The following is a 27,395-nucleotide window of genomic DNA, read 5'->3' as shown; positions in this document are numbered from 1 at the left end:
CTTAATTGTGTGGTATAACTGAAGATTTTCCCAATATAGTAATTGAATGTTTTCAAGAATATTCCAGGGTTCTGGCACATTGTTTGTTTACTAGGCAAATAATCTGTGGCTTTTTTATACACCAAAATACTTGTTATCAGTTTAACTCTTTAGTAATCATGGTCTGAATTCTTTCCTGTGATCCATACATGTCTCCAAGAGTTCAGACTCTTCCTCTAAGTGTTAGCTTGTACTGGATAATTTCTTGTCTCCTTGGTGTAATTCTGTGTGCTGGTATCTAGGCCATGTTATCATCTGTAGTTATCTTTTGTTGTTACCTGCTTCCTGTCTTTCTCATTTTCTACTGCTTCCTTCATTGATTCAAGGTGGATTAGGCCACTTATATATTTAAGGAGACAACAATGAACAAAGCAGATAAATCTTCCTGCCCTGTGTCTTAGTATGTTCAGACTGCATTATCAAAATACCTTAGACGGGGAAATTTTTAAACAGAAATTTTTTGCTCACACTTCTGGAGGCTGGGAAGTCTAAGATCAGATCAAGGCACCATCTGATTTGGTGTCTGATGGGAGCTTGTTCTTCATAAATAGTATGTGCTATATGTCCTCACATAAGGCCCTCTCACTTCTTTTGTAAGGGCATGAACTCCATTCACAAGGGCAGAACTTTCATGATCCAGTCATCCCTACAACACAGCTTCCTAAATTAGTTTTCAGTTTACAAATATTGGGAGTCACAAACATTTGTACTATTATACCCGGTTAGCATACCTTCGTGTAGTCAGCTTTCCTATTGCTAGAAGAAAAACACTTTACTTACAATTTAAGGGAGGAGTGGTTTGTTTGGCTCACAGTTTCTGAGGCTCAGTGCATAGTTAGCTGGCTCCAAAGTAGGGACCTTATGGAGGAAAGATATGAGGAGCAAAGCCAGGAGGCAGAGTAGTGCAACAGTGCCAAAGAAGAAGGAGCCAGGGACTAGATATAGTACCCAAAGTCATGTTTCTGTAACCCGTTTAGACAATTCTGTAACCCATTCAGGCACAGTTATCTAGGCAGCTCCCAAGCCAATCAAGCCAAAAAGGACAAAAAGCAAAGTGATAAATAAGATAATTCTACCCTATATTAGATTACAATAAGTACTTTAGAAAAGATGCATAAGGTAAAAAAAACTTTGGGAGTCCTTGAGAAGGAATCACTTTGAGTGGATGTAGTGAGCCCCATTGAGAAGGAAACATTCGGTCAGTGATGAGTAGGAGGTGAGGAACTTTGAAATGCTTGAATATCTGGAACAAAAGAACTTTAAACAGAAGAAAGAGTCGGTGCAGATTGTTTGTAATATCATTATGTTACCCTAAAGTGTGAAATTGCATGGAGTAATTATACAGTGTTAGAGAAAGCATTGAGTTTGGAGAGATGTGATCAAGGAAAAACGTACTACAAAAAAGGCTGATAGATAATAGTTGACCAAATCATATAAGGCTTTGCAGGCCACTGTGAAAGAATATTCTAAGTGAGATGGGGATCCCCTGGAGGATGAGGAGGGAGGATGAAGAACAGCAGTTCAGTTTTGGACTTGGTGCACTGATGGTGTTCAAAAGGAGGTTTTGAGGTAATTCCATATGTGAGTTTGAGATACAAGTCTGGGATCAGATAAATTTGAAAACTCTTGGGATAGATACATATTTAAAGCTTTAGGACTGAAAGAAACCAGAAAGTAAAAGGGTGGAGACAAAAATTAAAAGACCCAAGACTGTCCAACATTGAATTTAAGAAGAGAAGGAACAGATGAGAGAGACTGAGACCAAGCTCATAGGATGGAAACTGAGAGACCGCGCAGGAGCCATGTCCCGCAGAGGTGGGGCACCAAAGTAAGCCAGATGCTGCTGATGGTCAGGTTTAGCAAGTGGAGACCCTTGAGCTTGATTAGAATAGGTAGCACCCCATGAGAGTGAGTTCCAAATCAGTTTCAGATTTGTTAAAAATAACAACTGTAGCTGGGTGTTTGGCTCAGCGGTATAAGCGCCTGCCTGACAAGTGCAAGGTTGTAAATTCAATCTCAGGTACCAGAAAAAAACAAATGGCGAGTTCTTTTTCAAGCGGTTTCCCTACAAAGGGGTGCAAAGAAATGAGAAGGTGGGAAGAAGAGTAGGATCTTTAATGCCCCCTTTTCTTTTTTCCTTCCCTTGCTTCACTCCCTCATTCTCTATCTTACTTTTCAAGCATTTGTAGTGGCCCACTAAATGTCACCTTGATGTCAGCAGCCTGGAACAGTGCTGTCATTGTTCTGTAATTGTCTTATTAGAGTGTGGGAATTTTGAAGGATATTTCAAGAATCTCCTGTACTTCCATCCTTCCTTATATGCACCAAAATCTGTCCTGTAATCTTTAAAGCAGTTGTTGCTCCAAAATTTGCAGTGATCTTTCCGTGAACATATGGTTATAGACTAGACTAATGATAGATTAGTCCTAACACCAGTAATGTTTCTTTAGACACATTCCAAAACTTCCCAGCTTCCATTTCTTATCAGTTCCCTGTTAAATTGCTGCCAAGTAAATCAGTTCTGTAAAGGAGGAATTTTTTGTGATGTTGACAAGATTTCAGATAGAGATAGAATTTATATAATATACTTTATTTTATATGAAAGGTAAAAATAAATTTTTAAGACCTTTGTCTCTATGACACATTTGGCTTTGACAGTGATTAATAGAGCTCTTGGAGAACCTTTCCAGTGACTATACCTTGATTCTGTTACAGTTGACAACTATGATGTAATGCCAGAAGCTTTGGAATTCAAGCTGTGATGAAAACTAATAATAACTCTTCTCAGTCTTTGTAATTAAGAAGTAGTAAGTTTTAGGCCAGGGATTTAGCTCAGTGGCACAAGTGCCTGCCTGGCAAGCATGAGGTCCTGAGTTTGGTCCCTGGTACAAAAAAACAAACAAAAAATGCAGTACTAAGTTTTCCAGGCATGGTGGCACACACCAGTAATCCCAGCACTCTGCTAGGCTGAGGCAGGAAGATTACAAGTTCAAACCCAGCCTGTGCAACTCAGCAACTTAGCAAGACCCTGTCTATAAATAAAAAATTAGTTAATTAATTAAACAAGCAGAGAATAGAAGTCAATGGGAAGACCCTGAGTTCAGTCCCCAGTAATACACATATACATGGCAGTAGGTTTCACGTTAAGTTTGTATCTATTTCCAGTGAGTCCTTGTCCTTGCCACAGATGCTGAAGTGGCAGTTGCTATAGTATTCCCCGTGGGATAGGTGAGGAGCAGCAGACACGCATGAACCCTGGAATGCAGTCCAGTAACTGCTCAAGAACTTTATGGAAGGGGTTGGGGACTTAGCTCAGTGGCATAAGCGCCTGCCTTGCAAGCAGGCAGTCGTGAGTTCGATCCCTGGTACCGATCAAAACGAAAAAAACAAACAAACAAAAAAAGAACTTTATGGAAACCTGCTTTAGCACAAACTCTGACGTGCAATCCATATCTTCAGATAGATGCAAGAAGTGTTCTCTACATACAGTTTGTCCCCGGCACAGTTATGTGCAGAAGGCTTGGCCCCCGGTGTAATGGTATTGAGTTGTGGGATCTTTAAGGAGTGGGCCCTGGTGGGAGATAAGGAAGTCATCAGAAAGGTTTCAGGTCCAATCCCAGGAATGAGTTCGGTCCAGTGGCCCTGGATTTATTGCTACCAAGACCACTTCTTGTCAAGTGAGCGGCTCCAGTTACTTTTGCATACACTTCCGCCATCTGACACCGTAGCACAGCCCTGTGGGAGCTTAGACTTCTCAGCTTCCAAAACTGTGAGCCAGACTTTTTCTCTTATAAAATGCTTGGGTTTTTTATAGTCACATGAAATGGACTAAAGTAGTTCCTATCCAGATGTGCACTGAGGCATACTGTTAGGTATAATGATAGTTTCCATTACTTTGTCCTTTCTCTAAGTTGAAATACATTATTTCCTGGGACTTCACTTGGTGCTGCACTTTCCCTCCATGTCATTGATTTCACCTTAGCCAGCAGAGTTCCTGTAGTTCCTAAAAGGAGGTCCAAGTCCAAGGTCCTGCTGGCCTTTGAAGCCTGTTGAACCCCAGGCTCACTTGGCCTTCAGTGACAAAGAATTCTGTGTTCTCTGTATGCTTTTGTTGGGAAATCATTTTCTTTTTCCTAGGAGATTTTTTTAAAAAATATTATTTTCTTTATATATGCCTCCCCCAGTCCTATATTAGGATTGAGTCCAGAACCTTACACATGTTAGACACCACTGAGTTACATCCTTAGTTTTTTTTTTTTAATTTTGAGACAGGGTCTAGGTTAGTTACTCACACTGGTCTCATACTAGCAACCTTCCTGCCTCAATCTCCTGAATATCTAGGATTACAGATGTGTACTACTGTGCCTAACTACTGTTTTTGTTTTTAAAATGAATGCTTGGTAATAGGAATCCTTGGTCCACTAAATTTTGTATGTTACATTTCCATCATGTAACCCAGTCTATCTGTCAGTGTGTTATGCTCTTCTGATATCCCTTGAATGAGTTTGAATCACCCAATAATCCATCATAGAATTCCTGTAGGAGGTCCTCCAGCCTGAGTCTTACTCATGGGAAAAAAAAAATGTGATTTAAATTATTACCTCCCAAAGGTGCTGTCTCCTAATACCATCACATTCATATGTTAGGGGGACACAATTCAGCCTATAGGAGATGTGAAATTATAGGATATGGCTACTGTAGCACTAAAGAGGAGCAGCTTAGATACTTCCTCATAGCTGATCCCCTGAAAGAAAACTATTCTTTTTCATTGGGAAGTTCCTTCTTTTCCAAAAAGAAAATAAATATGAAAAGGATTATTTTAATAGTGGAAACTTTTGGAATTATATAGTGGCTGTGCAATTTAAGCTTTTTGGAACTGTCATTTCTAATGTCACCATAATCTGTCCTAGCACTGTTCCCCTGGGAGCAGATCAGATTCTTCTTCGAGGTGCTCAGTTGAGAAATACCCAATGGGTTCATGGAATAGTTGTCTACACTGGACATGACACCAAGCTAATGCAGGTAGGGTTTTATCCATGAAACCTGTAAGGCCTGCATCCTTTGGAAGCGTATTGTTTGTCGCTCTCAGTACAGTGACTCCAAACTGAGCAGATCATCTGTCACAGATTCCTGAGCCCTACCCTAGACATCCAAAATCTGGAACTCCAGTGAGTAGATCCTTGAAATTCCATCTGTGTGAGAAGGGCTCACTGTGCACAAGAACACTAGGGCTTTTCACCAAAGATCACTACAAATGAGTGAATTCTCAGTGATTTTAAGTGTGGCCCATTGGCAGCATGTTGTTGATCACTTCAAATCATGTATGTAACAATGGTGCTGTGTATTAAAAATATTTGTTTTAAAGTCGTATTTTAATACAGTTATGAAATGATTAGATTTTTTTCCATATGTGCAAATTGTGTATCAAATAATCATTTTATAGTTTATTTTTGCTGTCAACATGCACCCTACTACTAATGTTTACACCTGGCTGAGAGTGTTCCTCTAAATTATGATCACATCTGTAGAAAACTGACTTTTAATTGTGAATTGAAAATCTACTCTAAGGCTAATGCCTTAAATAGTTACGAAGATGTTTTCAGCAGACAAGTGTAACTGTTAATGCTTCTACCCCTAGCCACTCTATAAATTCTATAAATCTTCATTTTATATTGATTATAACAATCTTAACTTTCTGTACTATAGATGGCGTAAATATTTGAATCATCAGATACAAATTTGGAAGCTTTCCTTTGTTATTCTTTATACTTAGGAATACTTGAATTCCTTCTGTGTTCAGGAAAAGAAATTTGAAAACCCAAGATCCTTTAAAAATTACTTTCACACTTAAATTTCTAAGTGTTTGATTATGAGTACGCAGGCCTCCTCTCTGCCTCTTTTCTGAGCAAAGACACTAACTAGATCCTTCTAGAAACCTTTGTTTGCTTCAATAGCCAAGTTCGTCTTCCTCCTACAGTGTCTACAAATGCAATGTTATGTCTTGTGTTCTTTCTTACTGATTTCATAGAAGGACAGGTAGTAGCCTTGACAAAGAAAAGGGGTTAATGATTGACACTTCGTTGTACTTGCCATGCTGGCTTAGTGACTTTGCTCTTATTGCTGAAACAAAATACCCAACCCTCAGAGTTAAACGAGGAAAGGTGAACAGTGTATAGCAGTTCAGTCCCTACTCAGATAACTCCAAGGCATGGTGGCATGGCAAAGGGCATCGAAGAGGAGAAACAATTCATGACAGTAAGAAGATATCAAAGTAACAAGGAGGCAGAAGATAGCAGAGCAACAAGGGATGACCACAGCCTTTCTGTCCTGTACATGTTATCCAGGCTACCTAGAGTGGGTAGCCTCAAACCCTTCATCCTTGTGTTCTTGATCCTAACTTTGCACCATGAATCAATCCCAGAGTGGCACACTCTAGATCCAGCCACCTCTGAAAAAGCTCTACCTATGACTGTACAAGACTTGGGGGGACATCTAGGCAAAAGCCCTAACATACAGATTTGCTCAGTTTTCATATGCATACCATGTCTTGATATTAAATTGTGTCAAAATACACATTACTAAATTGTGTACGTTTTTTACTAATCATCCTGGTTTATTTTTACAGAACTCAACAAGTCCACCACTTAAGCTCTCCAATGTGGAACGGATTACAAATGTACAAATTTTGATTTTATTTTGTATCTTGATTGCCATGTCTCTTATCTGTTCTGTGGGTGCAGCCATTTGGAATCGAAGGCACTCTGGGAAAGACTGGTATCTCAATCTAAGCTGTAAGCAGTAAAGTGCTGACTGCACTGTTTTTCTCTTTTAATATATTTGTTCTACAATTGCTTTTAATTTATTTTGTGGAATTTCCTTTTGTTTCTAAAAGAGCTTGTTGCCAAAATTATTGGACATTTAGTCTTTATTTTTTGTGAGTTTTCCAGTGAAAGTAAGTCAAATTTTAGGCTGGGGATTTAGTTCAGTGGCTTAAGCGCCTGTGTGGCAAGCATGAGGTCATGAGTTCCCTGACATAAAATTAATAGTAATAACAATAATAGGAATTAAAATTTTAGACTCCGTAACTTTAAAAATCCTTGTCAACATATGGAGTATTCCATAGTAGTTTAAAAGTTTCAGTAAATACAATATAGTCACTAACATAAATAAAAACTTTTCTTTAAAATGTTTCTAAAACAAATTGTAGCTATGTGATAAAGTAGATTGAGTATATATGGAGGATATTGTAGTCTTTGTATTACCAAAAACAGTTTACATGTTTTAAAGATATTTCAACTCCCTGTACTTCACTTAAACTCAGTATGGAGTTCTATGATAATGTTTTTCTTATCCCCAAAAAAGTGCTCCTAAATAGCTTCCCTATAGACATACGTACTTCAGGTGTTGTAGTGTTAGTGTACTGCCCCTGTGTGTGTCTTGGAAGTGATTTTGCATATCCATTTGATGAGTAGGTCACTGAAAATATGAAAACATTCTAGTAAAAGTTTATAGCAAAAACTAATAAAGCTGCTTTTATTACGTGTATTTAACTTTGGAGCTATTCTAAGTTGTTTTCATAGTCACATAGTTTATTATTTCAACATGAAAAAGGTTACAACCCACCATCAGTTTGTTGCTTCACGTTCTTTACAGTATGTCTGACATGCTTGTTTTTTTCCTTATTGAGAAAGAAGAGTATAATTTTGCTAGAGCAATTTACCTACAGGTGAATAATTTTCAGTACAGTGTGCTGTTGATGTTTTGTTTGCTATTATAGCTTTCTTTAAATTGGAAATAGAGTGCTTTTAAGAATTCATATAAAAGTAATTCTATCATATTGAAGTTTTTACATTTATAAACCCTCTATTAGAACCCTTAGTCCTAATATGTTAAATATTAGGATTTCTAAAACCTAGGATTTGCAGTACTTGGTAGTTCCTTCACTTTTTAGTACTATTGCGTGGCTCTTAACAGGATAAACAACATAAGGAATACAAAATACAGTTGCCTCTCAGATCCATGGCCCCAGGACTCCTACCCAAAACCCATAGATGCTGCTGTCCTTTCTATAAAATAGTGTAGAGTTTGCATATAACCTACTCACCTTCTCCTATTGCTATACTTTAAATCATCTCTAGGTTAGTCATAATACCTAATACAATGTATATGCTATATAAGTAGTTGTTATACTGTATCATTCAAGGGACAATGACATGAAAAAGGTGTGCACAGGCTCAGTGTCTTCTCTTCAGTATTTTTAATGTGTTATTAGTTGAATCCACAGACACAGAACTCTGGTATATGGAAGGCCAATTATAATGCTGTCTATCTCAAAGGATGTATTTGAGAATTAGAATATGACATCATTAAAGTGTTCCTCCCAGATTTCTAGATATATTTTACTATAAAATACAGGATATTCTTGTTACGCTAGATATATATTGCATGCTAAATATAGATTATATTGTAAAATATAGAAAATTCCTGTTATGCTAAGTTTTTTTCAATGTAAGTATAAAACTCAATGATATTGTTCCCACTCCCCCCCAACAGATGGTGGCGCTAATAATTTTGGACTGAATTTCTTGACCTTCATCATACTTTTCAACAATCTCATTCCTATCAGCTTGTTGGTTACGTTAGAAGTGGTGAAGTTTACCCAGGCGTACTTCATAAATTGGGTAAGTATGAACTGAATTATTGTTGTCACCTCCCTAAGTACAAAGTGTATGTATTCTTTTTTCCTCTTCACCGAGTCTTCTGGTCTCTTGGAGGGAAAATAAAATCTTAATTGCCTACTTTTTATTTGCTCCAGGCTGTTATTTTTGAGCCCATATAATTTTAATAAAGTCTCTCTTCTCAGACTCCATATTTATAGGCAGACGTCCTGAGGAAAATTAGTCATTTGTTCAGAAAACCTGTCTGAGGATGTATAGGGAAAGGAGACTATGAGTTTGGAATAAAAATACCTGGATTGTAGTTTGAGTGTTATAATTCCCTAAACATGGGAACTTTGCCTCGTCATTTGACTTCTTTGACAGTTACTTTCTTGGGCACTAGGAGAAGAAGAAGCATGCTTTCTCTGGTTGTACACATTGAGGATTATTTTGACATAGTAAAAAACTTCATAAGCAATGAAGCACTACATGAATAATGCTATGTTTGCTATTGCTATAATAATGTTGGGTTTTGAGTGTTGATTTTGTTATTCAACTGTGCTGCTAAATTTGGTTATTAGATCTAAGTCTTTCAGTAGAGTTTTTGGGGTCTTCTATGTGGAGTATCATGTCATCTACAAATAATAATTTAACTTCCTTTCCTATCCTTATTCCTTTTATTTCTTTTTTGTCTAACTGCTCTGGCTAGTATTTCCAGAACTTTGTTGAATAGGAGTCACAGTGATGATGGAATCCTTGTCTTACTCCTGATCTTAGGTTGAAAGCTTTCAGTTTTTGTCCAAATAATTTAGTAAGATGTTGGCTAGTGGTTTGTTGTATATGACTTGTAGCAGATTGGGGTAAAGGCCATACTCATAAGTAAAATAAATCCGACCCACATGTGCAAACGCCCTATTGTCTCCCTAGTGTAAGAAATGATCCCTAGTGTAAATACCATCCAAAGGGTACAGTAAATACTATGAAAGGGAAAGAAATTGCTCAAAGGGAAAGAATAATGGGAATGGGGAAAAAGAGAAAAGAAGGAAGGGGCAAGAATACACAGAATACACAAAATAGCTAAGATAATTGTGCCACTAATTCTACTACTCCTTGGAAAAGAACAGAGCTTACAGTATCTGATCAATTTTGCATGCCTGTATCTGATAAACTGAGCAACTATTTCAAAGATAACAATAGGCAATGTAATGACAATTGTCAATTTCCTACCAGCCTGTTTTGCAATGCTATATTATTTTTATTGTTTTGTCTTTTTTATTCTCTTCAAAATAAAAAAAGGAAAACAATATTATTTCACCATTGCAGTTGTTTTTTTCCCTATTGTAAATGATTTTAGCTGTGGTTGAGTTTTCCTCTATTTTCTCAAATTTTTTAATATTGGCAAAATGTATTGAATGCCTGTTTCATTCTTATGCGTGTGATACTGGGAATGGAACGCAGAGCCTCCCCACCGCCCAGTCCTCCCCACTTTTTTTATTTTGAGACAAATTTTAAGTTATAAAATTGCCCAGGCTGAGCTTGAACTTACCCTCTTGCTTCAGATTCCCAAAGTGCTAGAATTACAAGTGTGTACCACAATGCCCAGCTTATTTCATAATTTTTAAATAAAACATGTTATTCTTACAGTTTTTTTATTTATTTATTTTTTACAGTTTTGTTTTTATTGAGGTTAAAATTAATGAATTTATGTAAATTAAGTAAATCTGTAAGACAGAAGTTAGCTTAATTTTTCTCTTGAGAAATTTTGGTGATTTTTTAAAAATGTTTCTCCATACATTTTTGAAAAGTTTTTCCAGTAGGAACAAAATTAGGATTGTAAAATAAAACTTTTGCAATTGCCATTTATCTTTTTCTGGTAACTGATTTCCCTGAAGTATCAGTTTCTTCATTCTTTGGCATAAAAGCTGTAATGCAAAATCTGAAGTAACCTACAGGCATCTCTGTCTTCAGGCAGGGAGTATGTTGCTGAAAAATAGTGTACTATGTGTGAATATAATTAAAACTTACTGAAGGGTTCTCATTCGCAAAAAAAAATAAGCTCACTATGTAGGTAAAGTAACTACTCAATCCATTATTTTATTTTTGGTTCGGAGTTTTGAAAATAATATTTGCTTCAAATATTCCCTTAATTTTAAAGTCGGGTAAACTGAGGGGACTCATGCTTTTCAACCAACTTCTTAATATACAGAAATTTTTGTAACTTCCCTAGCAGATGGACAGCTATGCAGATAGGAGAGGTGACAGTTTGCATTTTGACTTTAGCCTTTGCATCTGACATGTGAAAATGAGAAACTAGCCATGAATTATTGACAAGATAGAGTATTCTATTAGAAAAAATATTAATTTGCTGGATGATATAGTCAAAACTCATGATCACTGGGTGCAAAGCAAGTACAATTAAATACAAAAATATACATTTTTTGTTTAGTTTTGTGAGTGCATTTATTTTGCCTTCAAGTAATGTAGTACATGAAATTCGGCCCAGAAAGTAGAATAGATAGAATCTTGATTCCATAGAAAGTAAGAATCAGATAGAATCTCTTGGATAATTTTTCCAGTGGCTTAAAGACCTAATGACTTGAACAACATTTAGTCGCTGTTTTCTAGCTGATCATAAGCACTTGCTTTGTGTCAGATACGCAAAGAAACATGCTATTATCTTAATTCTCCCAGTAAAGATTACTACTTTAATCATTACCTTTATTGAATGGTAGAATGATAGTAAACCTAGATTGCCTGATTTCAGAATTATTAACTGCCATGCTGTTCTAGTCTAACTGTAATATATTCTACACTGAGTACTTTTCCAAGAAATGAAATGGTATGGAGGTAGCAAGAAACTAGTGTTTACATATATTTACCATTCAGTAACTTATTAAAGAGTAAAGACACTAATGGTTTTCATTTAAAATTTTACCTGTTATTACCCATTATCTCCAATAATTTATTTTATTTTTTGTCTTTTAAAGGATCTTGACATGCACTATGAACCCACAGACACTGCTGCAATGGCCCGGACATCGAATCTGAATGAGGAACTTGGTCAGGTGAACTCTTACTGATAGATACTGAATCAGGAGTCAGATTTGGTATAATTCCTGTCTTAAGTGGCAACTTCAGATGAAGTAACAGCTCCTAATTTTCCATTATTTGAATAGTAGGCATAAGACCATTTGTTGGTACATGACTAGTAATTTTCAATTTTAGTAAATAAAGTTTTCAAATGCTACTTAAGATAGATTTTACTTCTAAGGTAAAGTCCCATTCAAGCCTAGGCATGGCACTCAAAATATTGACTCTTTTTGAGTTATAAACATAGTAATAGAATTATCGTAGATTTCAGCCAGGAAGGAAGAAAAAGTTCAAGTTGTATGAATTTAGTTAAATGAGAATTTCTTTTGCATTTCACGTTACATTCACATGTGTAGTCATGCATCCACTTAACAATGGGGATATGTTTGGAGAAATACATGGTTAGGTGGGTGATTTTGGCTTTGTGAGAACATCACAGAATGTATTTATACAAGTTGACAACTATAGCATCACTAGGTAATACATTCTTGTGGGCCACCATCATATATGCAGTCTCTCACTGATTAAAGTATTCTAATGGAGCACGTGACTATGTAGGTATGTTTATATGTTTATAAACCTTTTATATATGAAGGCTGAATGCTTGCGCTTTTGCCATTTTCTAACTCTTCTTTAATATTTAGGACAGAACATCCTTTTTCTTACGAATTTGGATGTATCAAGTTAATTGTATAAGCTATTACCAATTCTGCAATCGCGTATTATATTGAGAAATGCTGATAAATATCCTCATGCTTTCTAAATATTAAGAAACAGTAGTGACACTTTGGAGTGGAATTCAAATCAGACTAGGCATATTTCTCTATGGCTAGTTTTAATATCTTGATAATCTTTCGTACTTATACGTGAAATAGCTTATTTTACAAATATTTTTGAAAGCTAAATATCTTCCTTGAATGTGCAGAAAATAGAGTTTATTGTATGCTTACAATGTAACAAAGTTTATAAAAATTATAAATTAAGGTTTTCTCCTTCCATTAAAAATTTTTACAACATTAAGAAATGTTTATCTTTTTAGGTTAAATACATATTTTCTGACAAAACTGGCACTCTAACTTGCAATGTAATGCAGTTTAAGAAGTGCACCATAGCAGGAGTTACTTATGGGTGAGTTTTCTTCCTTTATATCTCAAGTAGCTCTTTTCTCTCAGGATACACTGTGTTCTGCTTTGCAGTGTGGTGGTGCTTTCATCAGGAATGGTAAGAGGTGGTAGAGCTGTCGAAGGTCTCTGTCTGGCCCTAGTAAGAAGGGACATTTCTCTCTGTGCTGCTTTGAAATTAAGTGTATAGCTGGATATGGTAAGCAGATGTAGTCAGGCCTTGGCTAAGTTTCAGGTTAAAATACTATTGTCATTTCTCTGACCATTATTTTGAATGATTGTTTTGTTAGCAACTCTCTTCTTTGCAGTCATAGAACAGCCTAAAATTCTGATAGTAGGAAGGATGCGAAACTCTTAAATGCAGAGAATAATAAATATTAACGAAAGCTTTTATGAGGCTGTTAATGTCCTTTAGAATGTGCTTGTTGTGCATCCATTTAATTTATTTCCAGGTATGTTTGCCTAAGATGTTCAAAACTCTTCACTTTAAATATTCAATAGGGCAATGTGAGAAGGTTAAAGTCTACATTTCCCAAAAAAGACATGATTGAAAAACGTTCTTCTGATTGACTGACTTTGGCCTATCATCAAATGTTTTATTTACAAATGAGACCTCTAATTATGCAAAAGTTGGCAGTTGCTTTTGGGTTTTCTGGCTAGCCTACTCTTCCCATATATACTTCACCTATCACAGTAAGTTAAGTAAAAAGAATGTTAGATTTTGAAAAAAAACATTACACCAATTTTCGAGTTTGGTTAAACTTATATAATATGTGATCATTTCATGAAAAATTTGAAAGATGCATGATTATTCCTATACATGTACAAAGAGAAATAGCTGGAAGCAGTTATACCTTTTTTGGGGCAGGAGAAAGTGTGACTAAAAAAGTTCAAATTATGTATATAAATGATGTTAAAAAAAGATGATTGAATAGCCTTTTGACACTGTAAAGATGAACTGTTAAGAAGCATAGATACTGTTTGTAGGTCTGGATGCTGTACTTGAATCTTTCATCTTATATGAAGAACTTAAAAGAAGTTCACCTCCTTCCCTTCTCCAGTGGCTTTGGAGCAGGAGTGTTGCCACACTTTTGGCATATTATATTTATACGTTGGTAGAACGTATTATCCCATATTATCCCAGAGAAGGAAGGGCCTATTGCAAGTCTACATTTTCTCATATTGTACATGTGCTGTTAGATCTCTGCCAATGTTGGTTTCACACAAATTCATTCACAGATATTATTTCTACTATGAGCTATTTAATAATTGATACCCTTTTTTACTTTGTGCAATATCCAGTTACGTAAACAATTAAATTAGTGATTATTGATTAGGCAGCTGCCCCAAACGGAAAGCTAAAGCAAGATTTAGTCTCTCTTCTATATTTTACCAGGTTTATGTTGTTCTCGGAACAGGTCCATAAACACTCCTAGAATATTTGTGTGTCTATTGATGGTGCCATCATTAACCACTGCCAGAGGAGAGGGTAGATTTGAGTAAAATAATGTCCTCATAGAGATTGTAGTGCCAGTGAAACAGGTTTCCTCTTGGGAAAGTGACATTTCTTAATAATGAGCAATAATTCTAAGGCTTGACTTCTGGCTTTGTCTCAGATTCATCATGTGACCCTAGAGTTTACAATTTCTTTTCAAATATTCTTGAGTTTAAAATTTAATGAGGTTGGAGATCAGACCTCTAAAATCCTTTCTCAAATAGGAACTTCTGAATATTTAGAAATAAAATAACAAAAGTTGCCTCGTTTGCAAAGTTTAACTGTATAAACAAATATTTCTTCTTTGGATGTTGTATCATGCTTTCAAGAATACCAGAAGCCATGTTGAGTAAAGCCAGTTGTTACACTACTTCAAATAACCATGTATTAGTGATACATTTTCTTTTTGTATCCTTAATCCTTTTTAAGTTTTTATTAAACATCATCTACTCCACCCATCCAGGTAGACATTTGGGTTATAGAAATTGTGCAGTTATTGACATGTGAAGACTTTGGCAAAACCCAGGTGCCTGGCTGGCCACATATTTAGTCTAGCCAGTCTACGAGGTGAAAGGTAGGGTGGAGGAAATACTGAGTAGTCAAGTTGATCAGAAGTGATTGTCTTCAACACCATCTATAGCCACTTGCTGCAGAGATTCATGGCAAGCCAACTCCTTTTTTGGGCTGAGTGAGCCAGCACTCATAAGCATATATAGAAGCCCTTCAGTTGAAGTGAGACCAGGGAGTTTAAGGAACCATTTCCCTTGTAATTGGGAAGGTAGATACTGCACTGGAGGTGATGCCTTGGAATGTCCCTTTCGTGGTCAGCTTGATGAAAAGAGTAGCTTAGACATTTAAGCAGTGGGAGAATCGTATGTGTTTTCAACAGAGTTTATTGTATGTCTGTCAAAAAAATAATGGCTACATTTATACTGAAGTCACATGTTTAAATTTAACTGTCTACCAATTTCAATTTAAGGGAAAAGCATCAAATAAAAATATATCGTTGAAGGAAAGGAAAATAATAAAAGCTACTCTTATATTTTGAACCTCTTGGGACTGAATGTATGATTGGCTGGTTGAAACGAAACACACCTGTACCCATGTTTAAGGAGCTAATGGATAAAAAATTAAAATATTGCTGAACATATATTTGTTTGAGATAAAAAAAGTTTGAGTCAGTTATAGTTTTAAGTAAACATTTTTTTTTTATGTTTCTCTTTGAAAATGTGATTCATCTCACGGTGACCAAAGTTTTTTTCTAAACTGTATGGTATTTGGCAGATTTTATCATTGTGATAGTTTGTTCCTCGGCGTTACGAAGCTTGTTTCATTAAAACACTGTACTCTGATTATATAACGTGTGACTTTATGATGATATAAATGATTACTTTTCCATTGATTTTAACTTGTATTTAAATTACTAAGTTTAAATAGTTCTTGCTGAAGCTTGAATTCTACACATAAATTCAATAAACTTTTCGTGGCAAATTGGCTCTCTGGTTACAGGACGCCTTTGCAAACCTGCTTAATTACCATGAATCATCATGTTCTACTTACTATACTAACTGCCATTCTTTTAGATTCAACTAAAAGTTCATTTCCTTAACTCTTTAGAGAGTCATCTTTCAGTGCTTCCCTTGTTCATGGTTTTATGTTCTCAGCCTTTCTGTGATTATTTTTCCTTTCTTTCTGTCCCTCCTCTCGCTTTCTGAAGCCATGTCCCCGAACCTGAGGATTATGGGTGCTCTCCTGATGAATGGTAAGCTGTGTGAGCCTTTCTGTCTCATTGGTTTCTTTAAAAGGTTCATGTCTCATCGTTTTGTTAAACACATTTCACTACTTACGAAAACAGCATTGCTCACCAGTTTGGACAACAAAGCTGTAAAAGTAGATACTTTTTGACATCAATTGAATGTCTGGTTTTCTATTAAGTAACCTTTATAAACATTTTATAAACATTTAGTTTAAGGGTTAGAGTTTTATATTATTTATCTATAATAAGGACTGTAAATGATCAGCTTCAATGTTGCAGTCGCTGGGCTGTGAACTAAGATGTCAGCTAGGATTCCTAAAGCTGGCATGTTATTTTCAGCTCAGCAGCGACCCCTTCTGCCGCTTTGTGTACACTCCGCAAAAAGATGCTGCTGGAACAACCCAAACAGTGGATATTTCTTTTTATATTCTTCTTTAATAAATCTGTTAAGGGATTAAAAAAATATTTTTAATGAAGTATTTTGCACAAGTGTTCAGTTACTATTTTACCCATCACTGCAGTAAACTGCAGTGTAATTAAATATAGATTGATTAAACATGGCATTTTATAGGCTTAATTTTACTCCTTTAGGTTTGCTTTTTGTTATGTGTTTTATTTTGAAACTCTTATCTATTTACCTTTTGACAGGGTAATATGAGTTTATTTTGTATTTCTGTAATTCATTTGGTAGCAAGTAAAATTTGATAAAATGGGTTCCTTTAATGATGGTAACTATCAAATATTGAAGCTTTAAGTTATGTTTTTATTGTTAGATGATATACGTATTTTATGATTAAACCGTGTTACCATTATTCATTGAAGTTTGACTACATTTAATAGTTTTCAATCTGGGACTTATTTCAGTAAAGTGAGGATTTGATAAAAAACATTCAGTACACATAGAAGACTTAATAACAGAGCTATTTGATTCATGTGACAATTAATGAGTCATCATGTACTTATACTTAGAGTGTCATACATTTTGACATCTACACACTAAATTTTTAGCATTTTTTAAATATGTCAAAAATGTCCACGATTGGTGGACATTTCAAGTTTAATATTACATTCAAATTTATCTTTTTAAGTATTTTTAAATACAACATTAACAAAGGCTTTTGCTATATTTATAATAAAGTTTTATTTTTATACACTTGGATTCTCTATCAATAAATTACTTGCCTTTGGACTTGCAAAGATGAAAGAACAAATGTGTCTTGAGCTTCTCTATCCTGAGTAATGTGAAATGGTTATGGATGTGGCCTCAAATCTGACCACCCAAGTTTGGATCCTGATCAGCTGGTGCCCTTACCTCTGCCTCATTACCTACAAAATATGGCTAATAGTACTCGTGATATCCTTGAAAAGTTGAAAATATTAAACGAGTTCTGTATCTAAAATGCTTTGAGGGGTTTTTGGACTTGGTTGGCCCACGCTGAATATTAATTCTGCTGGCCCTCACTTAACCATCCTGACATTTTTTTTTTTTTTGTCTTTTTCCTTTTTATCGGTACCAGGGATCGAACTCATGACAGCCTGCTTGCAAGGCAGGCGCTTATGCCGCTGAGCTAAATCCCCAGCCCCCATCCTGACATTTTTGACATGACCATTTGTTGTGAATTAAAAACTGGTGGTCAACTTAAACACCACCTGAACTGAATCAGCGTGCTGCTGAGTGTAAATGGTCCACCTGAGGACAGCTGCCAGCATAAAAAGACCTAGAGGGGAACAGTAGCATTGTGGGTTTTCCTAAGTTGTTTGGAGTTGTTGATTCTGGAGGAGCTTGCCATGCTGGCTTTCCTGATATGAACTTGGCTGTTATCATTGGAGAAACTCCAGGACTTTGTTGCTGAGAATGGCTGTGGTTCACTTTGAGGGAGCTCTGATCTTTACTTTGAGTGATGCTTCCTGGCTCAGGAGGAGAAGGTGTGTGCTCCAGGAGCTAGTCATGCTGGCTTCCTAATATATGTACTTGGCTGTTATCATTGGAGGAGCTTAGGACCTGATTGTCACTGAGGATTGATGTGATACTTTTTCGGGGAGCACTGCTCCTTTACTTGAGTGTCACCTTTTGGTTCTAGTGCAGAACCCTCAACCTACTAACACAGATCCTTCATCCTACTGGCATAGACTTTGTAGCTTCCACTGCTGATCTTTGGGCCTTCCCAACACAGATCCATAAAATAGACTTGTCTGAGTCATTGTCATGGGCTCTGGGCCTCTAATTGGACTTGTGAGGGGCATTGTCATAGCCCCTAGACCTCCAGCTGAACTCATGCAGAACATGGCTAAGGGATCCAGGCCCTTGGCTAGATTCTCTAGGTCTTTAGTGTGTGAACAGATTTCCTGCACTTCTTGTATTTGACTCTGAGTGACTGTCATAAAATAAAACTATAAATTATGTGTCCTGTATGTAGTTATTTTCCTTGAAAACTCCTGACTACAACACGATTTTGAAAAAAAAATATATATATAGGCAGAGAAGCTGGTAGGGAATTTATCTGAAAGAGTACAGCTGGCCAACACAGGAACCACAGTTAAACCTGGCATAGCTGATTACATTTTATCTTATGGACTTTAAAGAATATCTGCTTTTACAGTGATACATATCCTTGCAAATTGAAAGTAATTTGTTTTTCCCCTCTATTTCATTGAATATTTTTCAATTTTGAGTTTATTTCAGTAAATTTTTGTGTAGTTAAGCATGAGCAAGCAAGCCAGGTAAATTTGACTAACTGAAGGAAAGTGCACGCATTAAACTTCATGCACAACTTTGTATATTCATAAATCTAGTATTTGCCCAACCTCATCCAAATGGTTTTGTGTTCCCAAGGAAATCAAGGTCAGATGTGATCTTGGTTGAAATTTGTGCTCCAGGCATCTGTCTGTTTTTCATGCTGCTGGTCCTCAAGTGCAGAGTGTATAGATGGCTGTAAATCACAACTCTGAAAGTGCACTCCAAGCTCACTGTTCAGCCAGTTTCACCTTTCAATTTGAAGTTCACTGAAACCCATATGTAAAACTGCTGAGTTGTTTATAGTTTACTATCCTACTTGCATGGGTATTCACCACAAAATTTAAAGTTGAAACATATGTACTACAAATTTGAAGGCAAACCCTTCTAAACACGTTCTATTGACAATAAAAATACTAAAATAATGACTATTGCCCTATTCACCTAAATATATATTTATACAGTCAACCTTTCCATCACTGGGACAAAATACCTGGAACCTACAACTTAAGGAAGGGGGGTTTATTTTGGTTCATGGTTTCAGAGATTTCAGTTCATGATTAGCTGGCTTTGAGGCAGAAACGGTAGAGTGCAAGGGATAGAGGAAAGCTAGCTTCTCAATCCATGGCCAGTAGGAAGCACAGCCTAAGAGAGAGAGTCAGAGTAAGAGATACCCTCCATAGGCAGTCCTCTAACCCACCTGGTAACTGCACATTTCACTAGGAGTTCATCAGTGGAGTAAACCACTAATGAGTGTGGCATTCTCGTGATGCAGTTACCTTCTGAAAGTCCCAGCTCTGAATACATGAGACTTGGCGGGGGGCGGGTGCATTGTATACCTAAACCACTAACAATATGGATGTAGTTTACATAGATAAAATTGTTTCCCAACCAGTAGCTACTTATTCCAAAAGTAGAACAGTTTTCTTATTGCTACCAACAACCTTGGCATAATACATAACCACACAGATTAATTCCTGTCCTTGACAACACTACCATCTCTATATTGATGGTATCAAGACTTTGGGGATTAAATAGAAAGATCTTTTTTTCTAGTATCTGTGTAGCCATTAAAATGTTTATTCACTAAGACAATATATTTCCATAAGCATTTTTTTTTGCTTTTGTGACTAATTTTAACATAAAGAAACAACCCCCCCTACAAAAATAGTGCACATTGCTTGCTTCAACAGTATGTGCTCAGGGCTGATTTCAGTCCATCTGTCCTTTCCTCCCACTATTATTTTGAAGTAAATCTCAAATGATATTATTTCAGTTTTTCTTAGCTATTTGTATTATTCTTTTTGATGGTTTGTTAAGCAAATGATAATGAGACTAATTCTCCAGGGTAATTAAAATGTTCTGTGTGTTGTCATTTCATTGTGGTTTTTAATATTACAATATTCAGTGGATAGTACTGTTTTCTATTTCCTAGTCTCTTATTTCCTCATTTCATTCCAATCTATAATCATGTTAAAATAAATGATATGAATTTATTCTCCTGCAAAAGCTTGGCTTGCTAAAACATTCTTGCAGTTGTGACCATGTAATAATGAGATCTTACACATCTAAATTAGTGTTAGTCTTCAAAGAAGTCTACTTGGCAGGTAATTTATTATCCCAGTGATGCAGCCTTTCACAGAATATATTTGGAACTCCTCTTTTGTAATTACATACCTTCAGAAATGTTTTGAGTGACGCAGAAAACTGGGCTTCTTTGGTTAAAACCAGCCTGTAACAAAAATATTATTAAATTTAACCATTTATGCATATTCTTGGACTTGTCTCTTAATAACAAAGTCACCCCTAAAAATTAAATTTTCCAACATGGAATTTTGATTTGGAAGCAGTAGTAGCTTTGAGAAGCAGGGCATGCAGATCCTTGGTAAAGCAGTATTGTACTTGATACATTAACCATTATTAATTTTCTACTATCTTGTTATGTAATTCTCTATCACTGTTTTTATTATTTTTCTCTTTAAAGAATATATAAATTTATATATTTAATATGTATAATATATAATTGTGTATAAATAAATAAATAAAACCTCTGTTATGTGAGCTCCCCATACTTTGAGTCTGGCAGAGATCCCCACGGCAAAGAGTGGGTCCTCCAGGTTAGGGAAGTGGGCACACAGCCCCGGGTCCTAGACAGTGCTGACTAGGGAAGAGACAAGCTACTCTTCAAGGTGCTTATCATCTTGGAGAGGTTTCTCTGGACAGCTCTCCCTCAGGCCATCAAAGAGTCTCAACACCAGCTAGGAGGCCATCAGTGGAATGCTGTGAGCTCATTCAGGAAGCCAGTGTCCCACTCTGCCTGCTGCAGGGGACAGTAACTACCAGGTAGGTGCTGGTTTACAGCGTACACTGAGTCCATTGTGAAGCATATCATGGAGCATGTCAGAGGCTTGTGTTTGCCCGGCCTCCAAAATAGATTCAAAGAAACAGAAAATTTAGAGGAAAAAAAAAATACGTGCCTTTATTCAAAAATCAAAATGACATTAAATTAATAAAATAAATTATTAAGGTAAAATGGTGAGTGCTTACAGAGATAGGTTTCTGCCTCTGTCATAATCACCACCAGGTGGTGATTACGCATCTTTGAAGATGTTGGAGTGTGAGCACAGCCAGTACCCTATCCAGAGCTGAGGAATGACATGAATGGCAGGGTTCATGCCTGAAAGTGTTGCCTGGACCTGTTCTCACTGCCTAGTTGCTGGAGAGCTTTCTGCTCAATTGTTTCTGTTGGTTTCTTTTGTGTGAAGCAGCTGGATAAGGAATTCAGCAGGTCTGCTGTAGAACCATGCAGTTCTGTACTCAGATTAACCTATCACACCTGGAAAAGGAAGTGAATAAGATAAAATATGCTCTTCAAGAGCCAAAGTCCAGAGCAGAGGGCCCGCTGCCTGGAAGCAGGCAGCTCGAGAGGACTTTATGGACTTTGCCTGCCCTTTGTGAGACTTCCTCATGGCAGAAGAAAGAAGTCTGCCCTACTCTTCGCGTGAGGAATGCCAATAGGAAACTGGAGGATTAAAAAGCTGGGACTGACAGCAGCGTGAGTGGCTTGCCAAAGTGGGAGCAACAGTGTGAATGGGTGCAGGGACAGAGTACAAGGGTTCCCACTGAGAACTGCTTCTGGGCTGGGATTGTGCCGAGGGGGGAGTTTATCTGAGGCTTTGGTTCTATCTCCAGCTCTCTCTTTATACACACACACACTTGCTGCTTAGGATGAAGAAGGACAGGGCTTTTGCTCTGTGGACCCAGGTCACACGCTTGCACTTGTAGCATTCCTCATGAAGTTTGCCAACAACTGCAAGTACTCACCCAAAAGCTGCCCAAATATCAGAGTCATGGTTCACTGCAGTCGTGAAGCCACTCACTGTCCTGCAGATCCTTCCAGAAACACAAGAAAAGTTACCACTGTAGGTATCCGTGATGAGAGCATATGTGGTCTCAGCAGCAGGCTATAGACAGGATAAGACCACCCTGGATGCAGCAGGCATTGGGGTGACAAAAGGGTCCCAGAGTGACTAGTCGGCCTCTGGCTTCCCAGAGGGATGTCTTTCATCCTTTTCAGTGTGCATGTGGCATAAGTGGCCCAAAAGCACAACTTCGTAGAAAAATTTGACGACGCTGGACTTAAATTTGGAGAGTGAACTGAGGAGATCTTGCAGGCTAGGTGGGGACAGGGCACACACCTGTCCATGTGCATGCCTGACCAGGGCAGGGTGCACCTCAGCAGTAGCCCTGTAGGAGGCCATATGCAAAAGCAGATGCACATGTCCCATAGATGTGAACTGGTGCTCACAACAGAGTGTCTTTCATGCCCATACTCAATTACTACATTAAACCAAGAAAAACGCTTCCTGGAACCTTTGCCTCTGTCAGGTTGTAATTACGTGTGTGTCTACTGTATTTCGCAGTGAAAAACGGCCTTATGGGCTCCTTATTCTTGACTGTGTTACATCTAAGCATATTTAAAACAAGGTACATATGAAAACTTAAGTTCTTCTAGCTTTGAAGTTGTCTAGAGAATTCTGTTGTTTTGAATGTGATTGTATTCAGACATAGATGAAAGTTATATATTATCCTTATAATGTTGGGGGAAGGCACGTCGTGGTTAAGCAATTTTCTCTGCTCAGGATGTTTGGAATGTTAAAGATTTTGAAGCTTGTCAAAATTCTGCTTGCTTGTTAAAGTGTGAACGTACAAGCCCAGAGAGTAGTGTGCTCCTCTCCCTACCCTTTGTATTTATTAAAATGGTTAGTGTTATAAAACAAACCTTTATCTTCATGTATGTGTTCATGTGTATAAGTATATTATGTATACATTTAGTTTATATGTAAGGTGTGTGTATGTTTCAGGTAACTTCTGGTTTTTAAATTTCAGTTTAAATTAAGTTTTTAAATTTAAGTCCATACCATATTAATGTTACAAGTTCAAAGGATTTAAAGGGAAAAAAATCTTTTCCTAACACTCTTCCATTTCTACTTCTAAAGAAACTCAGTGTGGCCAATTTCAGGTATAATATTCAGATCTATTCTACAGATTTAATTTTTCTCTCATAATTTGAAACAAAGTGAAGCATTGCATTGTTTTGTACCAGCTCTTCATTTGTCATAGGTCATTGAGACTTTCGTATGTTTCACAAATTTTTAAAGCAACATCCATGATAGGTTTTTTGGTTATTTTCTCACTTTTTGCTGTTAAAAATGTGTTGTAAGAAATAAATTTGTACTGACAGTATTTTACACTAGGCAAATTGCTAATACAGTTACCCCCCCAAATTAGAATTGCTGGATCAAAATATTTTAATTTGAATTTTACCATTGCTCTTGATAGATATTGTATGTGCCTCTTTGTTACAAATAATATAAATTTTACTGATTTTTTATAATTACAGTAGCACAGATTGTCAAACTTTATTCTTGCCAAATTGATAAATTTCATTTGTCTGATTACGAGGTCCCATTTGATGGATATTTAAAACCATTTCCATGTCCTCTATGTGTTACATGTTTCTGACCTTTTGCCATTCTTCCAGTGTATTGTTGATCTGTTTTTACTAAGTGGGAAATTTTTCCCCAGCTTATTAACTTTTACTTTCCCTTTCCATTGCCTGCAGTAGTTTCTGTTATGCAGAGTATTTACTGGTATGCAGTTGGATTTATCAATAGTTTTTTCTAAATTATGTGTGAAACCTGGGTTTGTCTCATTCCTGAGATTTTTTTTCCCCAAAATGAGTATTTTTGTAAAATAATAGATCCCTCTGGAGTTGATTTTGGTTTAAGGCGAAAGGTATGCTCTTCAATTTTTTTTTTCTTTTTACTGACCTCATATTATATGAATTCTAAATTTTAAAAAATTCATGGTCTGTGCCGATTGTATATGAACATAGATAATACTGATTAGGACATATACTTTCTAAATTTTCTCTTTTTATTGCTATAGGGATTCATCATTTTTATATAAACAGGAAATAATTATTTACAGTGTACCGTAGCTTTTAAATCAGACTGCAAGAAGCTGCGAATTATATGACTTCATTAGCTATATGTTCATTCTCCTTCTCGCCTGAACTATTAACTTTCCCTGCCTTATTGATCGTTGCAAAACACCATAATGTTCCTGTCTCCTTATGAACAAAGTGCCACTTGACATTTTCTAGGAAAAAAAAAAAAACTAACAAAATGTTGATGCTGCCTTCATCTTTGAAAGCCTTTTGCAAATTCATAGTTTTATTAACCGATAGTCTAAACTATTATTATTACTTTTTAAAATAGTTTTTGTAGGGCTAGAAATTTAGCTCAGTGGCATGAGCTTCCTAATTTTACTATTTTTTTTTTTTTTTTTTTTTTTTTTTTTTACTAAAAGTGAGTGGCTTGTAAGGTTTTGGATCACAGTGGTAATCTCCATGCCACCTTATAGAAAGAATTGGTCATGGTTTTTTACAGTATTAGAAAGGAGGCCACTTTCTTCAGGGAAAAGAATTACTATTTAATATTATCCACGGTGAAACCTTCACTGGGAAACAGAGTGGGATATGTCTGTGTAAATATTTCAATTGCACATCTTAAGTTACCTGATTATAAGTACATTTGAAAATTATACCAATTATGACAACTGAGATTTATGAAATGAAAAAAAATTGGTGACATTAATAAGATACATCTTCAGATTTATGAAAGCCTTTAGCCTGGAATTCTTCAGAATTCTTCTTCCTCACAGAAGATGACATTTCAGTTTCTCTAACAAAGTTGGAAAGTAATAAACTATGAAACATTAAAGAATACTCGGCATTGGACAGTATTGGGAATTGAACTGAGGGCCTTCGCACTGGTCTATATCCTCATCTTTTTTTTTTATTTTTAAGTTTGAGAAAGGATCTTGATAAGTCACTCAGGCTGAGCATGAACTTTTGATCCTCTTATCCAGGTCTCTCAAAGTGCTGGGTTTGCAGGAGTTTACTGTAACATTCAGTTTAACAAATACATTTTAATAAGAAGAAAAACTTATAAAGCCCCAACTAATAAATTTTTAATAAATCACAGCATTTGTAAGGAAAATATATGCCAGTTTTTCTATCTGCCCATTAATAAATCACTTAAAAGCTCTTGGATTTTTTTCCCTTCATCTTTGAAACTAAAGTAATCATAGCAATATTAATATTAATTGTTCATTTTGCATTCTAGAGAAATGTTGAGAATTCTAAACTACAACATGCTATTAAAGGTTATTATAATCCTGATAAATAGTAGACTAAATTACTACATGTAAATACACGTTTATTTTATTCTAAAAATTATAACTTCTTAGTTGGAGTATTCCATGTAAGATATTATATATATTATTTTGAATTCAGTTTTCTTCAGTGACTTCCCCTTCTTTTTAAACTACTGACTATAAAATGTGAAAATCTTGATATTCAGTACATTGGTACTCATATACTTTTGCACCCTGTAAAAATTGTGATTAAAAGCTTTCTGGGTTGTAATTCTTTATTACAGGATGCATTGTTTTTTCCATGGTAAATTCTGAAACTTTCTTTTCATGTGCACAAATTCATATGTATCTTCACTCTATGTTTCACAATATACTCTTCTTGTTTTGACATTCTCAGTGTTCTTTGTTTTTTCTTTTCAGTCTCTTAAATTGCATGGCCAGGAGTTAATGATAGCTGGTTTATAAACTGTTTGTTTCATCCGGAGTGCATAATACATTTGCTGATCCAAAGATAGCCACAAAAAAAGTTCTATACACTTTTATGATGAACAGATGTAATAGATTTATAAATATTAGCTCAGATATTTGTTAGTGATAGATATTGGTTGGCGTATAGTTTATTGTATTCTTATATTTCACATGATAATGATGGAGTGATATCACTGCAAAAACAGTAAACATTCCTTATATAGGTAAAATAAAAGAATATTTTATAATAACTTCATTAATACCTAGACCCTTAAAAACTTAATTTTTAAATGTTATGAAACTATATAATTTGGCCCTAAGGAAATGAGCTGTAAAATTAAAATATTTTCATTACACTGCAAATGCCTGTTACACTTTAGAATATGTCAATGTGTTTTATGATAAAATCATGAAAACTTAGCATCTTATTTAGAAATTTAGGCCATACTGTATTTAATTCATAAACAATTTACAGGCATAATGATTTATTTTAAAAGTGAGTTGCAAATAGATCGATGAGCTTTGTGAATGAGCCGGTTGCTTCATTTTTTCTCCTTTTAGGCAGAACTCACAGTTTGGAGATGAAAAAACATTTAATGACCCATCATTGCTGGAAAATCTCCAAAATAATCATGTAAGTGATGTAAACCATTATCTTTTCTTAATGAGTGAAAATTAATTTCTCAACTATCTTATGTATTTTTGTGTCTATGTGTATGTATATATATTCTTTTACTTCATGATCATTTTCAATAATTATCAGAAGCTCTTCTAAATCCCTTTTACATGGCAAAAATGAATTCATAGTAGTTGGAAGTTTAGTTTTGATGTTAGTATTTATTACTCTATCATTTTAAATGTTTCATTTTATATAATTGTAGAACTCTTTATATGAAACAGTTTACTATTAATCTAAAAATGTGTTTTCAAAAAAACCCCAAAAATGTATTTTTGTGTAGTAAACAATATTTTATAGTAATTTAATTAATACTTAGAGCCTTGAAAAAATTCAAAATATTAAAAAAGTAGAGTTACTTGCTCAGTAATCATAATATTAAGAAAGTAGAGTTACTTGCTCAATACCAAATCCACAATAGGAACTTGACATCTTCCACTCAGTTTGAACTTAGGGAGTTATGAAGTTACTGATACTTGTTTTGATTCCAGCAGATTAAATCACAAGTCTCTTGGAATTTAAGTGTTTTCTCACAGTTGCTCAAGCTCAATATGTCAAAAACTGAACTTACACTCACTACCCAAAAATACTTCGTCTCTAGCAGAGGTGGATTTAACACGGCTGTCTTTGGGTAGG

General features: G+C 35.8%; 1 protein-coding gene across 4 annotated transcripts in view; it reads left to right on the top strand.

Annotated features, from left to right (window-relative positions):
* Atp8a1 (ATPase phospholipid transporting 8A1) overlaps positions 1–27,395 on the top strand; it is a 215,491-nt gene that overhangs the window by 71,800 nt on the left and 116,296 nt on the right. For 3 of the 4 annotated variants that reach the window (XM_063240470.1, XM_063240471.1, XM_063240473.1), the window contains 7 exons: positions 4,950–5,061; positions 6,665–6,830; positions 8,593–8,720; positions 11,684–11,761; positions 12,826–12,914; positions 16,120–16,164; positions 26,645–26,717. In XM_063240470.1, coding sequence (XP_063096540.1) covers positions 4,950–5,061; positions 6,665–6,830; positions 8,593–8,720; positions 11,684–11,761; positions 12,826–12,914; positions 16,120–16,164; positions 26,645–26,717 — 691 coding nt within the window. The remainder of the gene's footprint in view (positions 1–4,949; positions 5,062–6,664; positions 6,831–8,592; positions 8,721–11,683; positions 11,762–12,825; positions 12,915–16,119; positions 16,165–26,644; positions 26,718–27,395) is intronic. The other variant, XM_063240472.1, reaches the window with a different exon arrangement.

Source organism: Cavia porcellus, unplaced genomic scaffold (assembly GCF_034190915.1).
Source record: "Cavia porcellus strain 051 isolate PalLab524CR breed Dunkin Hartley unplaced genomic scaffold, mCavPor4.1 scaffold_30, whole genome shotgun sequence".
NCBI classification, from domain to species: Eukaryota; Metazoa; Chordata; class Mammalia; order Rodentia; family Caviidae; genus Cavia; species Cavia porcellus.
Note: the sequence above shows the minus strand (reverse complement) of the source record. Positions and strands in the feature narration are given on the sequence as shown.